We start from the raw sequence: 14,614 nt of genomic DNA, 5'->3' as shown, positions 1-14,614 counted from the left end.
TAATGGTAATCCTATTTTTTTTCAGTTCCTCTGGCAAAAATGCCATGGAGTTCTGCTAGACTCCCCTTTGTCCTTTTTACATCCAATCCATTGGCAAATTCCGTTAGTCCTATCATCAAAATATACTCAAAACCCAATCACTTCAGTCCATTTTTTCTGTGACTAGCTCCATCTGAGCCACTGGCCTCTTCAGAGGTTGCCCTCCTTCCACTCTCAAATACTGCAGCCCTCGCTCTTTCTGTTTTCAATACAACAGCTAAAATGATCTTTTAAAATATATGTCAGATACTGCAACTCTTCTGCTCCAAACCTTCCCAAGAAACACAAACTAGTCCCAGTAAAAGGCCTTAGATGACTACTTTCTGAGGTATCTCTACTGCTCTCCTGGAACCCTCCAGTCTAGCTCATAATGGATTCCTTGGTGCTCTTCAAATTTAAGGCACTTTGCTTGGAACGCTACGCCCCCACAAATCCACTTGGCTCATTCTTCCCTTCCTTTAAAATGTCCCTATTTAAAAAATGCACTCCCAAACAGCCCTTCCTATCCAAATGGCTTTATTATTCTCCAAAACCACTTAAAATGTTCCCTATCAACTCAATCATTTATCTACCTTCTTCCATCAAAATATATACTTGAAGAGAAAATGGATTTTTGCCTGCTTTGTTTGCTTTACCTGAAATACCTGGAACAGGGTAGGGATGCAATAAATACTCACTGAATAAACAAGTGACTGAGGCATTCTGCTGACTTTTTCAGTGAGAGAGATTTTGAAAAGAATTGTATATAGACCCCTAAAAGAAACAGTGAAGAGAATGGAGGCCAAAAGAGGGGAAATGATCTATCAAAATCACATTATTAATTAGCAGAATTTAGTTAGAACTGGATTTCTTGACATTCAGATCATGGCTGCTTTATGGGTTCAAAGTCATTGAAACCACCTTTGATTAACTTACAAATTATCCCTTTCCCCAACCCATTTTATGCTTATGGGAAAGATTTGTATATGCATATGTCTTTATGAGAAAAATGGGGAAAAATTAATGTATGGGAAAGAGAATAATGTATTTGTATATTTAAAAACATTATATGCATATATACACATATTACATTATATATGATTACATATATATGTATTATGTATATATGCACACACATATACACATAGATATTAATTGTATATAACCTTCAAGGATTAAGTTGAGAACTGATATAGTAATCCAGTTAACTAATTAACTTGGCAAGTGGCAATATCTAGCTACTAAAACAGCTTCTTTTTGTGACCCTTGTTTTATGATATTTTCTTTTATTGTGACCATTGTTTTATGATCCTTCCATCCATCCTTCCTACCTGCTTACCTTCCTTCCTTCTTTTCTCTTTTTCCTCAAGGGAGAATGTCTCAGAAAGCATTTGATGTCCTTGGGAAGTAAATGAAAATGTGTAATAACCAAATAGTTACTTCAGTCTAATTTTTTAATGCCTTAGGTATTCAGGAAACCTTCTGATAAGTCAAAAGACAGAAACAGGAAAAATGAAGGGTGAGAGGGAGAAAGAACCAGGGGTCTAGAGAGGGTGAACAGGAATATCACTGATTGGTTCATTTAAGTAATACACTATATGCACTTTGCTAATTAGCTCTTTTAACTCACTGCATCCAACTGCCACACACAATACGAGCACATCTCAAAGGAGTAAAAGAGAAGGAGTATTGCCACACTAAGAGAATTATTTTCTTATCTATTAACTTAGCCACTGTATGATCACCTCTAGTCCACAGTGTAACAGAGGAGTACAAAAACCTCTCCTGCTGTGCTCCTGGCTTTTGGTTTCCATTTGCAATGTTCTACCACAAAGTAACAAACCAGACTAACTTTACACCTCTTGCTGAAATAACACTTCTGATTACAAAAGATTAAATCCAAATAAAAGGCCTAACATTTCAGAGGAAGTGGAAAAAATGCAAAATACCTAAAGCATTGGTATCTTCAAAAGTGATAAGAGGAAAGCCTTTTTGAATCTCGAAATTAGCCAATTTGAGTAGCTTAGAAAACAAGCAGCCAGTTTGAATAGGCAACCATAGTTACCTCAGCAAAAGAACTGTCCCTGTCTCACTCTTACTACCTGCTACATTTTTAAAAACAGGCATGCTGACTTTTTCCTTGTTTATGGCTATTTAGTAACTTTGAGTATTCACTTTCCAATTTCTTCCATTTTATTTTTATCAGAAGTCTAGGCAGTAAGTAGACAATGTAGGAAGCATAAAAGGCTTGAGAGAAACCTGGCTATTAAGAAATATATATTTAAGTATGTCTGTCTGTTTCTAAAAGACTGTTGAGAAGCCCCCACATTCATTCAGAAAAACTTCTCCAAAAGTGTGCTCAGGAAAAGTTGTCATGAAAATAATTGTTTTATAAAAAGAAATACATTTATTTAAATGCAAACTTTTATTATTATAAAGCAACAAGTATGGATGTTAATATGGGGAGAGATGTATACATTTTATATACCAGTGTCACCCTTTTACTTATGAAAAACAGATTCAAAAGTGATGAGTCACAATTATCAGGAGAGTTCTCTATCTTTAAAGTATTCAAACTATGCCTCTTTCCCATTAGGTTATTCTTAGTTTCTTAGACTAGGACAAAGAACAAACTGTCCTGATCCACAGACTGTTCCAAATGGGGACTAGATGCCTATGAACTCTGATCTAGGCCTGGAAAGAGTGCCACCGTGTCAAAGATTACTGCGCTGACGTATCAAAGAAAGGAAATGTTACCAACTTGTGGTAAAAATGAAAAAAAGAACAGTCATTTCCAAGAGGAAAGTTTCCTTAGGGAAATCAATAAAAATATTTATAGAACATCTCATCTCAAAACTATGTCTTTAAGTGTCTTTGAGAAAAATAAAAGCATCTTTTAAAAAAATACACAAAATTTAAAAAAATTAGTAGCGTATTAAACTTCTACACACATATTCTCTCTTACACTTTAGCTGCACAATCATTTCTCTAAAACTTCACTTTTCCACTACTTACCAACCACAGGATATGGTAAGGTGGTAAATCTGCTCTACTTTGGGGAAGTATAAAATAGCCTATAAAAATAGGTTAATGCTTATTGTATTTAGCCAGTATTTCTACAACAGGAAGATATCTATATCTATATCTATCTATCTATATACATTATATATATATACATATATATATATATATTTATTTATTTATACTGGAAAACTTTGTTGTTTTTTGGGTTTTTTTTTTTTTTAGTAGAATCTTTTTTATTCAAAAAAAAAAAAAAAACCCAATAAACAACAAAGTTTTCCAGCCACACACAGGAGGGGTTTGGGTAGCCCCCAGCCCATGTGGTTTTGGCAGCAATAAGGGGTGTGGGGTAATGGCCCAAAAAATAAAAATGGTGTACGTGTGTGTATGTATATATATAGATAGAGAGATAGATATAGATATAGATATATTACCTTCTTTTAAAATTTATCAAGAATGACTACAACTGAATAGATGTAGCTATGATTTATTGAGGTAAGAAAAATGTCAGATGAAAATGGGAGTGAAAGATTCAGTAAATTGGTTCTGAATCTAATCATCCAATCTTAGTTTTAAAGTTAATAGTTCAGGGGTGCCTGAATGGCTCAGTGTGTTAAGTGTCTGACTCTTGATTTCAGCTCAGGTCATTATCTCAGGGTCATGAGACTGAGCCCCATATCAGGCTCTGCACTCAGTAGGGAATCTGCTTGAGATTCGCTCTCTCCTTTGGCCCCTCTCCCTCTCTAAAATAAATAAGTAAATCTTTTTAAAAAATGCAGTTAATAGTTCAATACTTGTATGTGAATGGCAGAGATGAGATCTGATATGAAGACAAATTTGAGAGTCATTCCTTCTCCAACAATACTAAAAGAAATAGAAATAGATTGTTTACTTAGAGTAAAAGTATGTTTATGTGGAGGGAAGAACCCAGAACTGAGCCCTAGAAGAAGGCACACTGAGAGAACAAAAGACACTATTTATATATATATACGTGTGCACACACACACACACACACACACACACTGAAGAAGTATCTTCCTGGTGCTCTAGTTTTTGAAGAATTTTTACATGTCCAGTATAGGTAAAGCAAAGTAATTTAATAATAATTATACAAACATAATTTGAAAATTAAATAATAAAAATTATCTCAGAATTATCTTCAATTTTCAAATTATCTACACTGCTGTTCAACATGACAAACAAGGATAATCCAAAGTTTGCCAGAGTGTCTTTTCTTTCAGCTTTTTAAAATCCGATTTTCAATAAATAAATTAATTAATTAATCTGATTTTCACAGAAATCATTCATATAAAAAATCAAACTTAATTTTATGAAAATACAAAGCTGAAGTCTAAATTTAAAAAAGCCCTGAATTTAGAAGGCGAATTTGACCTGGTATTGGTAGGTTGACTATGTTAAGTGAGCATGTGTATGTCACAAATAGAGGAAGAGGAGCAGGACAAAGATGATTATGATGCTGAAGATGACAGAAAGAAATATTTGGACTGCTTTTTGTGTGTCATACTGGTCAAAATCAGTTTTTCAACCTCAGCATCACTGATGTCTTGGACTAGATAATTCTATTGTTCAGGGATGGATCTGTTCATTGTAGGATGTTGCTAAACATACCTACTTCTACCTGTTAGATTCCAGTAGCATCCACCCAAACTGTGATCAAAACACATCTCCAGATAATACCAAATATTCCTTGGAGGAAAGAGGCATAACCATCTCTGGGTGAGAATGACTGATCTAAATGATTTACATGAATTATACTTCATTAAACCCTCACGATTTTCCTAGAAGATGCCATTCTTTTCCCCCACTTTTCAGATACTGAAGTATACAGAGAATTATTAAATGGTTGAAGGTCAATGGCCATAAGTGGTGTTTTACTATACAAACTCAAATATGTCTGGCTCCAGAGTCTGCATTCAACCACCACAATATATTGGAATATGTGTAAAACTATACACAAAAGATAGAGAGTAGAGAGAACCTGTTTCTTAGAATGATTTGAAAGACAAGAAACTAGATGAAAGAAAGTCTTTGCAATCTTTGAAGTACCATGCACATATGAAGGACCATTATTTATATTTAACAATGTTTAATACCAAGAGAACTAATAATAAACAATATTCTACTTAGCAGTCCTTTTAATTCACAGAAGAAACTGTACATTTTTGCTTCCCTGGGAAACTTACGGTCTACTGGAAGTTGTTTGTGTCTCTGGTTATCTCGCACAATGCTGCCACCACTGTCACTGGAGCTGCTGTTCTGACGGGTTACATTTGCCGGGACCTTTGGCACAGAAACAGGTGCTGGAGTAGAAGGAGGAAGGGGGACAGGAACAGGAGCCGGTGTTGGAGGAGGTGATGGAGCAGAGGGAGTATCAGTTGGTCTTGGACCATACTCCATCCTTTGTTTCTATAAAAAGACAAATAATTAATTTGAAATTGCAAAAATATGAAACCTAGGCTAGGAAAATAGTATATACTTTGACATGACTGTTTATTTGGCTATTTATTTGTTAACTTACCTACAAATCCATAGTAAATGTGTGTACATACACACACCTCCAATCGTATATGATACAATGATCATTAGAAATCATTTAAGTAGTCTACATATTTGTTCAAATTCAAAATGTAAATTAAGGAGTCAAAAAGGTTTACCAATAGTAAATAGTAGTATTGATAATAGTCATAAACATTAAAAAAATAAGATTAGAACTTGGAATCACACAAGATCAGGGTAGGTCAAAAGATTTCTGATTATAATTTCCATCAATATTAACCTCTAACTGCCCTGGAAATTAAAATATCAGTAACATAAAGCATTAATTACTCCTTAGTTTAAAAATATTGCTGGATTAAATAATGTTTAATTATACTGTTTCCATGCAGTTTGTTAAGAAAAAGTAGTATCTCAGTAGGTAAAAGGACTATGTTTTAAAATAAATAAGTAATTTTTAAATGTTGTTAATGTTTTCCAAGTCATAACACTTTCTGCCATTATCTTAATGTCAACTTATAAAAATCAGAAACTTTCCTTGTTAAACAGGAATGCTGTGGGGTAGGTGGTGGTAAGGATAATGGTATGGTCTTTAAATATTTATTACTGCAACTTGAAAACATGTATTTTAAAAAGTCCATGTGGGGATTTGCATTTAAAAAGGCTAATGTGTTAAAATCCACAATAACTTTCAGTAATTTTTATTTTTTTGTATATTTTTTTACTGGAGTTCGATTTGCCAACACACACAGTGTGTGTATAGTATAACACACAGTGCTCATCCCATCAAGTGCCCCCCTCAGTGCCCATTTTCAGTAATTTTTAAATAATCATTGTTAGGCTATTAAAAACTGTATTTTTGTATATTCCCTAATTAAACTACACAGAAGAGTTACAACTTTAAACAAAATAATTTTAACTAATAGATAACTGCATTATAACAAGTTCCAAATTCTCAAAAGGCAGGTTTTGGTTGTTTTTTGTTTTTGGTGTTTTTTGGTAGAATCAAAGATACAGAACAATGACTTATAATTTAGGTAAAGCTTAGATCTGCACTGACACAATTTTAATTATGCTAAAATTCAAGATTAGCAGAAAAAAAATGCAAAAGGTAGGCCTTTTGGTAATCTGGTCCTTTGGGCAGAACAGGATTTACTTTTAATTCCTAAATTGGCCCAAATATAAGGTGATATTGATTTTAGAAGAAGCTTCCCCAATTTCCACAGAGATGAAAAACATAAAACTACACAACACACACATTTTAAAATTAAGTCATTACTCAGAAAGAAAATAATAACAACAACAACAACAACAACAGAAACCCAAAACCACACCATCATAGTCGCCTTCACAGCAAATGAGTAACACCTGTGGAAACCAGTGTGGGAAGAAACCCTGGTTCTTCTTCTCTGCTGTTTGACTGCTACCACTCACCAGCCAGTGGGGTGAGGCAGGTGGGAAGGGTATAAAGCAGACATGAAAGCAGAAGTGAAAGAAGAGCTTGTAATGCCACTAGATAGATATGGGAGACAGGACAGAAGGGGGAAGGGAAGAGGGAGGGAAGAAATAGGGAATAAGATTTATAAGAGCTCGCCATGGAGTTAGATGGGACAGAAACAGAGACTGCTGGCCCTCATCAGTGGAGGCTAAAAACATTCCTATTATATTCAATAATAGCATCTATTTTATTATTGTGATCTCCCATAAAACAATATTCCTATATTTGGGCCAATAAAATATTTGAAAGCAACCAAAATACAGCAAATATCACCAAAATATACTTAGCACACACCAAAGTCATCTGATTAATGTATATGCAATGTGCCCTTGACAAGAATATCCTTTGCACATAATTTCATAAAGGGTTAGTGAATTCTCACAGTAGGATCTCAAGTGTCAGTTTAAATTATTGTTTTTAAAGCATAAACAAACAAATGCTATCAGCCCTGCATTCCATGATATGATTCATATTTCCTGCTTTCATAAAAACAAGAGCGGCTAGTGTTTTGCTATCCATCAAATGATACTGTGAAAAACGGGATATGCTGTGTGTGACTGTTAAAATCAAGCCTGAATTGTGTCTCATCTCATTCATCTGGCGTTGCTGTATCATGCAACTTTATCCATATAACCTACCAGAAAAAGGCTTTAAACATAAATATTGGATTAAAGAGAAACCATATGAAAACTTTTCATGAATTTACTTGCATATTTTCCCCTTTTCTCAGTCCTTTCTTCCTGCCTCATGTTTCCAACGCATGGAATGAAAAGGGGAAAAGCGTTTCCTCAAATCATTAGAACCTGCTCAGAAACAGCAACCAAGGCAGCTTTCCTTTGGAAACTGATTCGTCATTCTTGGTGCAGAGGAAACAGAAGATCAGTATTGCCTCTTGAAATCACTTTTCTGTGTCCCTCTCAATCTTCTTCACTTTCCTTTACCCCCCACCCAGCGACTGTTCCTCCCTTCATTATTTGTCTCTTGGTTATTTTTGGTTGGAGGCAGATCCAAGTTGATGGCTCCTCAATAAATGGGAAGTCTTGGAGAGCAGAACTAAACCTGAACTTTCTTCTCCTGAACCAAGGGCTGAAGCTCTAAATCCTGCCCCCCACCACCCCCCCCCCAGCAAAATCTTGACCAAACTTCTTGGTTTGCCCAGCAGGACTTTCCCAGATTAGTATGGAATAGTCCCATGTCCCTAAAACCCCTCAGTTGTGAGCAAACCAGCATGAATGGTCACCTTGATGTGGACCAACTTCTGTACAGGGACTGTTGCCCTCTTACCTATTGCCTTTCATCTGCCACAGATACATTTAAAGTTTTGTTTAAAACAAAATCTTTCTTTGTCTTTTGTTTCTCTGAAAGGAGTCCGAATTACTAGACTCCGTGGCAAATCTACTTTCTTATTGATAATTAAGTCAGAATGAGTCACTTTTCTTTAGCCACAAAAGCTGAAATTCTCCAGGGTTAAAGAAAGTTATTTAGAGATAAGCTCCTGATTCATTCAAGATACTGCTTCAGAGAGGGAGTTATGCAAGCAAGCCCAACAAAGCCATTGAAATTGAACTGTTCTTAAAATTTTAACCTGCACATTTTTCCTCTAAATTTGGTCTCTTTGGAACTCTGTGGTGGAAAAAAAAAAAAGGCACAGCTGGAACATTTGGAGGGTGTTAAGTCCAGAAATTGAATCCAAAAAATGATATTAAAAAGAAGTGCCATGAGGGAACAAATGTGGGTTACCTCTGACAGCTCGCCAAGTAATTGCTATTAGGAAAATGGAGCAAATCACATCAAATGAGAAAATGAACACAGGAGATGGAACTAAAATAATATCGATTACAATTCACATCAAATATCAGAACACATGAGCAAATTAGTTTTTGACAGTAAAATTACCTGTCCACAAATCAACCAATGAAGGTGCTTGTAAATATATAATTAATTCCCATTACCCTTATCTAGCCATGGAAAACTAATTATATAGAATCATGCTACAGTGTAAACAGTATAGAGTATTTCAGTAACGATATGTATATTAGAGTACTGTGATTTTGAAATATTAAGATAGGTTCATCTTATAGCTTATAAAGAATACAATTGGAACACATTAAATAAAAGGCTGATTCCTATTTAAAAGTTGACTTTACAGAAGGAAATATATATCATGGTGTGTTTTAGTGAGCTTTAGGTTTAAACTATAAGCAGAATTTTATAATTCTGTATATGTGCATGTTGAGCAATCATTACTACATACAAATAGTAACCATATATAGTCATCTATATCTATAGATGAGAAAGAAAGGAAAGAAGAAAGAAAGAAAGAAAGAAAGAAAGAAAGAAAGAAAGAAAGAAAGAAAGAAAGAAAGAGAAAGAAAACAACAGAGGGAGAGGGAGAGGACTATTCAAATCATTGCAAGAAATATTTGGGAAAATGTCAACACATGAGGCAAGAGTAAAAAGTAAGCATCCTTATCTAAAAAACTATGCCTCTAATTAATAGATGAATAGACTGTTCTGAGATTTTTTTTTTAGATTTTATTTATTTATTCATGATAGAGAGAGAGAAGGAGAGAGAGAGAGAGGTAGAGAAACAGGCAGAGGGAGAAGCAGGCTCCACACGAAGAGCCTAATGTGGGACTTGATCCTGGAACTCTGGGATCATGACCTGAGCTGAAGGCAGACGTGTAACCACTGAGCCACCCAGTCGTCCCATGAGATTAATTTTAAAAAACACATTTTAAATAAGTGAACATTATCAGGTAGTTGGTCTGCTGGAAGTGAATATGAAAACATCTCTAGTAAAATGGTTACTGTCTGTCTAGCAGTATCTGAATATCTGGATTGAGCTTGAAAAACAGAGCATTCATAACATGGGGTGAAACTGGTACTGCTAGTGGCTTAAAAGTCACCCACAGGAAATATTTCCATTTCTAATTTAGGGCTATTTAAACATACATGGAGAAAAATACCAGAAGTTTCTATCTAGACTGGACTGTAGAGATCATGAAAGTCATTGACCCTCTCCATTTCACAGCTGAGCAAACTGGAACACAGAAAAACAAAACACTTTCTTTAAGGTCACACAGCTAGTTGGTGATGGAATCAGGACTAGAATCCTTGCAAATCAATATCTAAATTGGGGCTTTTTCCAAACTCTCACAGTATCTCTTGCTAGGAAACAGAGAAGATAGGAAGCCTTCTGTATCATTCACAGGACCATAATGACCAGATAATCATAATTATTTGCACCTTGGTAGAGTAAGACTATCTATGATAGTAATAAGCACATAGACTTAATAATTATTAATAAATGAAAGACTTCTTTAGTCAAGCCTTTGAGTACACCAGAAATAACAGCAGGGAGGGGTTCGGGATGCCTGGGTGGCTCAGTGGTTGGGCAACTGCCTTTAGCTCAGGGTGTGATCCTGGGATCCAGGAGTGAGTCCCGCATCGGGCTCTCTGTGGGGAGCCTGCTTCTCCCTCTGCCTATGTCTTTGCCTCTCTCTTTCTGTGTCTCTCATGAATAAATAAGTAAATCTTAAAAAAAAAAATAGCAGGGAGGGGTTAGTTTCTGCTCTCGTATAGCATGAGAATCTATATGGGCAAAAGGTAATTCTAGTAGATGAACACTCACAGTGCCAGAGGTCTGGGAATCAAGTCAAAAGAAATATCAGGAAACTATGCGGTGAGTAGGTTCCAGATGGGGAGAAAGCACACTGGATATTGATCTTTTGCCCAGCTAACATACAAAAAGTCTTAGAATGCTCTACAACAAAATTTTTATTAACAGGTATGTTATTTATCTTTATTTTTCCATAATCTCTCATAAGCACCTACTTCTTTTTCCCTGTGATTTCATTAAATCTTTTTTCAATGTTCCATGTCTTTCTTAGGTTCTTCATTACGTCCTTCCTTTTTATTTTTAAAACTTTGTGGAACCCATGGGGGAAACACATTAGGTGGGAATGGCAGTCTTTATAGAGCTGTGAAAAATCACTCCAAATGTGAGGATATTAAATAACCCAGACTCTCAGGGACATCAGGTGGCAATTCAACACCTATTTACTTCTGTTACCAGTACTAGCATCCCTGCTATCAGAAGAGAATCTTCAACCAAGAGTGTGTGAACAACAGGCAAGTGCGGCTCTTGTGCCCCTCACCCAGGAACCACCATTAGTCTTTGTAGGAAACCCAATGGGTATGAAAACTAAGAGTCACGACTGTATGCATTTTAAAACAATTGGTGACTTGTAGATGCCACATGGAACAGTTTACATCTAATTCCCTTATTCCCACCATTCACAAAACGTCTACTTTCTAAGTAAATTATGTAACTTGGATTATTTTCCTAAATGATGAAAAAAAAAAGGGAAAGAATTCATGAAATCCAAGGATTGGATGGATAAGGCAAAAATCCCAGTCTAAAGATAGCAACTATCAGAATAACTTTATCACAATATAATGCATGGTAAAGCTATTCTGAGAAAATGTCCCTGAAGCGATTCATATAGTGAAAACCATATGTATATACAAATGAGAAAACAATCTTTTCTAAGCCTGATTCACCACTGGCTCTGAGTCCAGAGTTCTGGGTCCCAATTCTGGCTTTACGCAGCTGTGTAACTGTGGGTAACTTATTTTTCCATACCTTGGTTTTTTCATATAAAAAATGTGCCTAATTTCATAAGATTGCTGTTGGAATTAAATGAATTAGTATTTGTGAAGTCCTTAAATCATGCCTGGCCCACAGCATGAGCATTGACCGTTGGCCCTATCTACTCTGGAGGGTCATACCATTGCTATCTGTGCATGTGAAGAGAGCTTAAACAATTAATCACTACGTATCCTTCTGCAGTATATAACAGGGATCTAAAATGGTTTTGCAAGAAGTTACTTTAAATTCCCTCAAAATTTTGATCTCAATGAATAGAAGATACCAAGGGGAAAGTATGCCATCCATTTCAGAGGAGAGAGAGGGCCATAGCTTCTAATACTCCAAGCACAAAGGAGCCAAGCCCTGGCAGATGGGTTAGAGATTCTGACTCCAGACAGCAGGCTTTTATGGAGGATCTGCTCAGTACTAGGCTTTCTGTCTTTCTTTTCATCAAATGCAAGATCCTAGCACTCAATAAATATTTGGGAGGTGAATGAATGAAGAGACCAATAAGACACAGAATTGCTTTTGATTTATTTGTAATCCAGTGGAGTCTTATAACGCAAGGGGTTTAGGAGCCCTGGAGTCTACATAAACATAGTAGTACCTTTATTATAAATTTTTTTTAAATTTATGATAGTCACAGAGAGAGAGAGAGAGAGGCAGAGAGAGGCAGAGGGAGAAGCAGGCTCCATGCACCGGGAGCCCGACGTGGGATTTGATCCCAGGTCTCCAGGATTGCGCCCTGGGCCAAAGGCAGGCACCAAACCGCTGCGCCACCCAGGGATCCCAGTGGTACCTTTATTATAATTTTGAAATAAGACACAGAGTATTTCTTTAGATATTTTAGATAAAGGTAACTAATAATGCTATTCTTACAGATATAAAATGATTGGCATATATTTCCAAAATTGCTCTTATTTTCCAGCTTACTTTATCTAGTCATTGTGTGTGTGTTTGTTACAAATGCTCTGAGAATAGGAATTCTTTCAGAGTATGATTTATGCCAGATAGCAGATTGTCAAGCCTACGTATTAAAATTTTACAAGATTTTGGTGGTTTCGTTGGGCTCAGCCCAAAGTTTTCAGGAGCTGTTAAAAAATAAACTGTTTTTAATACCTTTTAAAAGTAGGGCTCTTAACCTAAACACACACACACACACACACACACACACACACACACACAGCTTCTATAATGTTTCCACATGTTTCCATTCAGAGTTGCATCCAGAAATTTTTAGAAGACAGTCAGATAGTGTTGAAAAGCTTAAAAGGAAACAGCCCAAATAAGCAGTACCCACACATTTCTATTTACATAAAGAAGCAAAACAAACTCCCAAAACTTGTGAGCACTTAAAAAATTTCTTGGTTGTGCCAAAGTTGACAAAAATATAAGATGAGGCTCTGTTCAGGAAAAGAGGAATAGATTTTATGTTCTCAAAAAGTACTCTCCATACCCATTACATGTATTAATAGTTTTGCTTCAGTTTTAAACAGAAGCAACCATTAAACAGAAATGTCAATTGATGGCTCAGGCCAAGAATCAGAATTGAGGAAGACAAGACTGCGCAGTATATAGGCAAAGGTAAAAGAGGTTTAAATTTCTTAGGAAATCTCAGGTGGGAGAAAATACTTAGAATTGATACTGTTTGCAAGTTTTAGGCATTGTACTAGATTTACTCATTCCTAGCAACCCTGTACACACACACAAAACTTGAATAATTGTTTTTAACTCTAAAATATAAACTCTTAGATCTTGTTCATATGCAGCATCTAGGGATAGCCTTTGTGAACACTGTTTCCTATAGCTTATCACAAGTTAATTGTTAAAAACATTCCATTAAGTTCAAAGGGTATACACTCTATTACTCTATATTTTAGACATATATTTCAAGCATATACTCTTTAACACTGTTTGAGGCATTTGGTCTAAATCTCTACAGAAAAGAATGTAAAGAACTGGCATTTATAAACCAGGCAGGAGCCTTTGTTAGGTAACCACATCTCAAAATCAGAAAAGAAAGAACTTAGGAAAGAAAAAGGTATTCAGACTAAGTTGGAAAAATCACTTCAAAAATCCACAGGAAATAGAGCAGACCATACCTTGAATAACTCAAACTCCTTCTTTGGCATCAACAGCTAATGACAAATCATGAACATAAATTAAGTATATAATCATATGCACATCAGACCAGTCAAAACAAGCACGGCAAACAATCTCTACTGTCATCACTTTATGTTATCAAGATATATAAATTGTACACTAATTCTTTATTTTAAAAGTCTGCTTAGCTTTTGGATTCTAAAAAAAGCCAAAAGTCACTCTGGATAAGTAGGGGACCTGTACTCACTTAAATGCCATGAGGAGCCAAAAGTAACTAAATGAGAAAGGTCATAGCATCAGGAGTATGATCACTATTCTAGGTTTGGATAACAGGTATCTTACTAAGCCTAGATCTGGCATGAAAATTAATTATCTCACTGCATATTCTATGCAGGTTCTACTCAAATTTATGACATTATTATGGGGCCAGTTGTGATCTTTTGCTCAAGATTCTGAAATTAAAATAATTCTTCCTGGGAGTATGATACGGAAGCTACCAGAGGTTTACAGGCTATACACAAGATGTTCCATCCATTCTGCCTCTGCTAGCAGACCAGACATTAGAGATCCTGTCATAGGTCAAAAATCCCAAGGGTTTAATAGTGAGTTCAGATGTTAGGGTGAATGAGATACACAGGGTCAGCAAAGTCCTGAAAATATGTCACTCAAAACTGAAGAAGAACCTGACCTATCTACCCTATATCATAAGTGTATTTTAATCACAAAATCAAGAGAGGAAAAATATTACAGTCCAACTGAATACTCATGTGTTGGTGTAAGCTGAGAAGAAGTTCACTGTTAGTCCG

General features: G+C 35.7%; 1 protein-coding gene across 7 annotated transcripts in view; it reads right to left on the bottom strand.

Moving 5' to 3' along the window:
- The window catches only part of EPS8 (EGFR pathway substrate 8, signaling adaptor), a 176,411-nt gene that overhangs the window by 6,204 nt on the left and 155,593 nt on the right, over window positions 1–14,614 (bottom strand). For all 7 annotated transcript variants that reach the window (XM_077870944.1, XM_077870945.1, XM_077870938.1 and 4 more), the window contains one exon: window positions 5,244–5,466. In XM_077870944.1, coding sequence (XP_077727070.1) covers window positions 5,244–5,466 — 223 coding nt within the window. The remainder of the gene's footprint in view (window positions 1–5,243; window positions 5,467–14,614) is intronic.

This window comes from Canis aureus, chromosome 25, assembly GCF_053574225.1.
Source record: "Canis aureus isolate CA01 chromosome 25, VMU_Caureus_v.1.0, whole genome shotgun sequence".
Classification (NCBI taxonomy): domain Eukaryota; kingdom Metazoa; phylum Chordata; class Mammalia; order Carnivora; family Canidae; genus Canis; species Canis aureus.
Note: the sequence above shows the minus strand (reverse complement) of the source record. Positions and strands in the feature narration are given on the sequence as shown.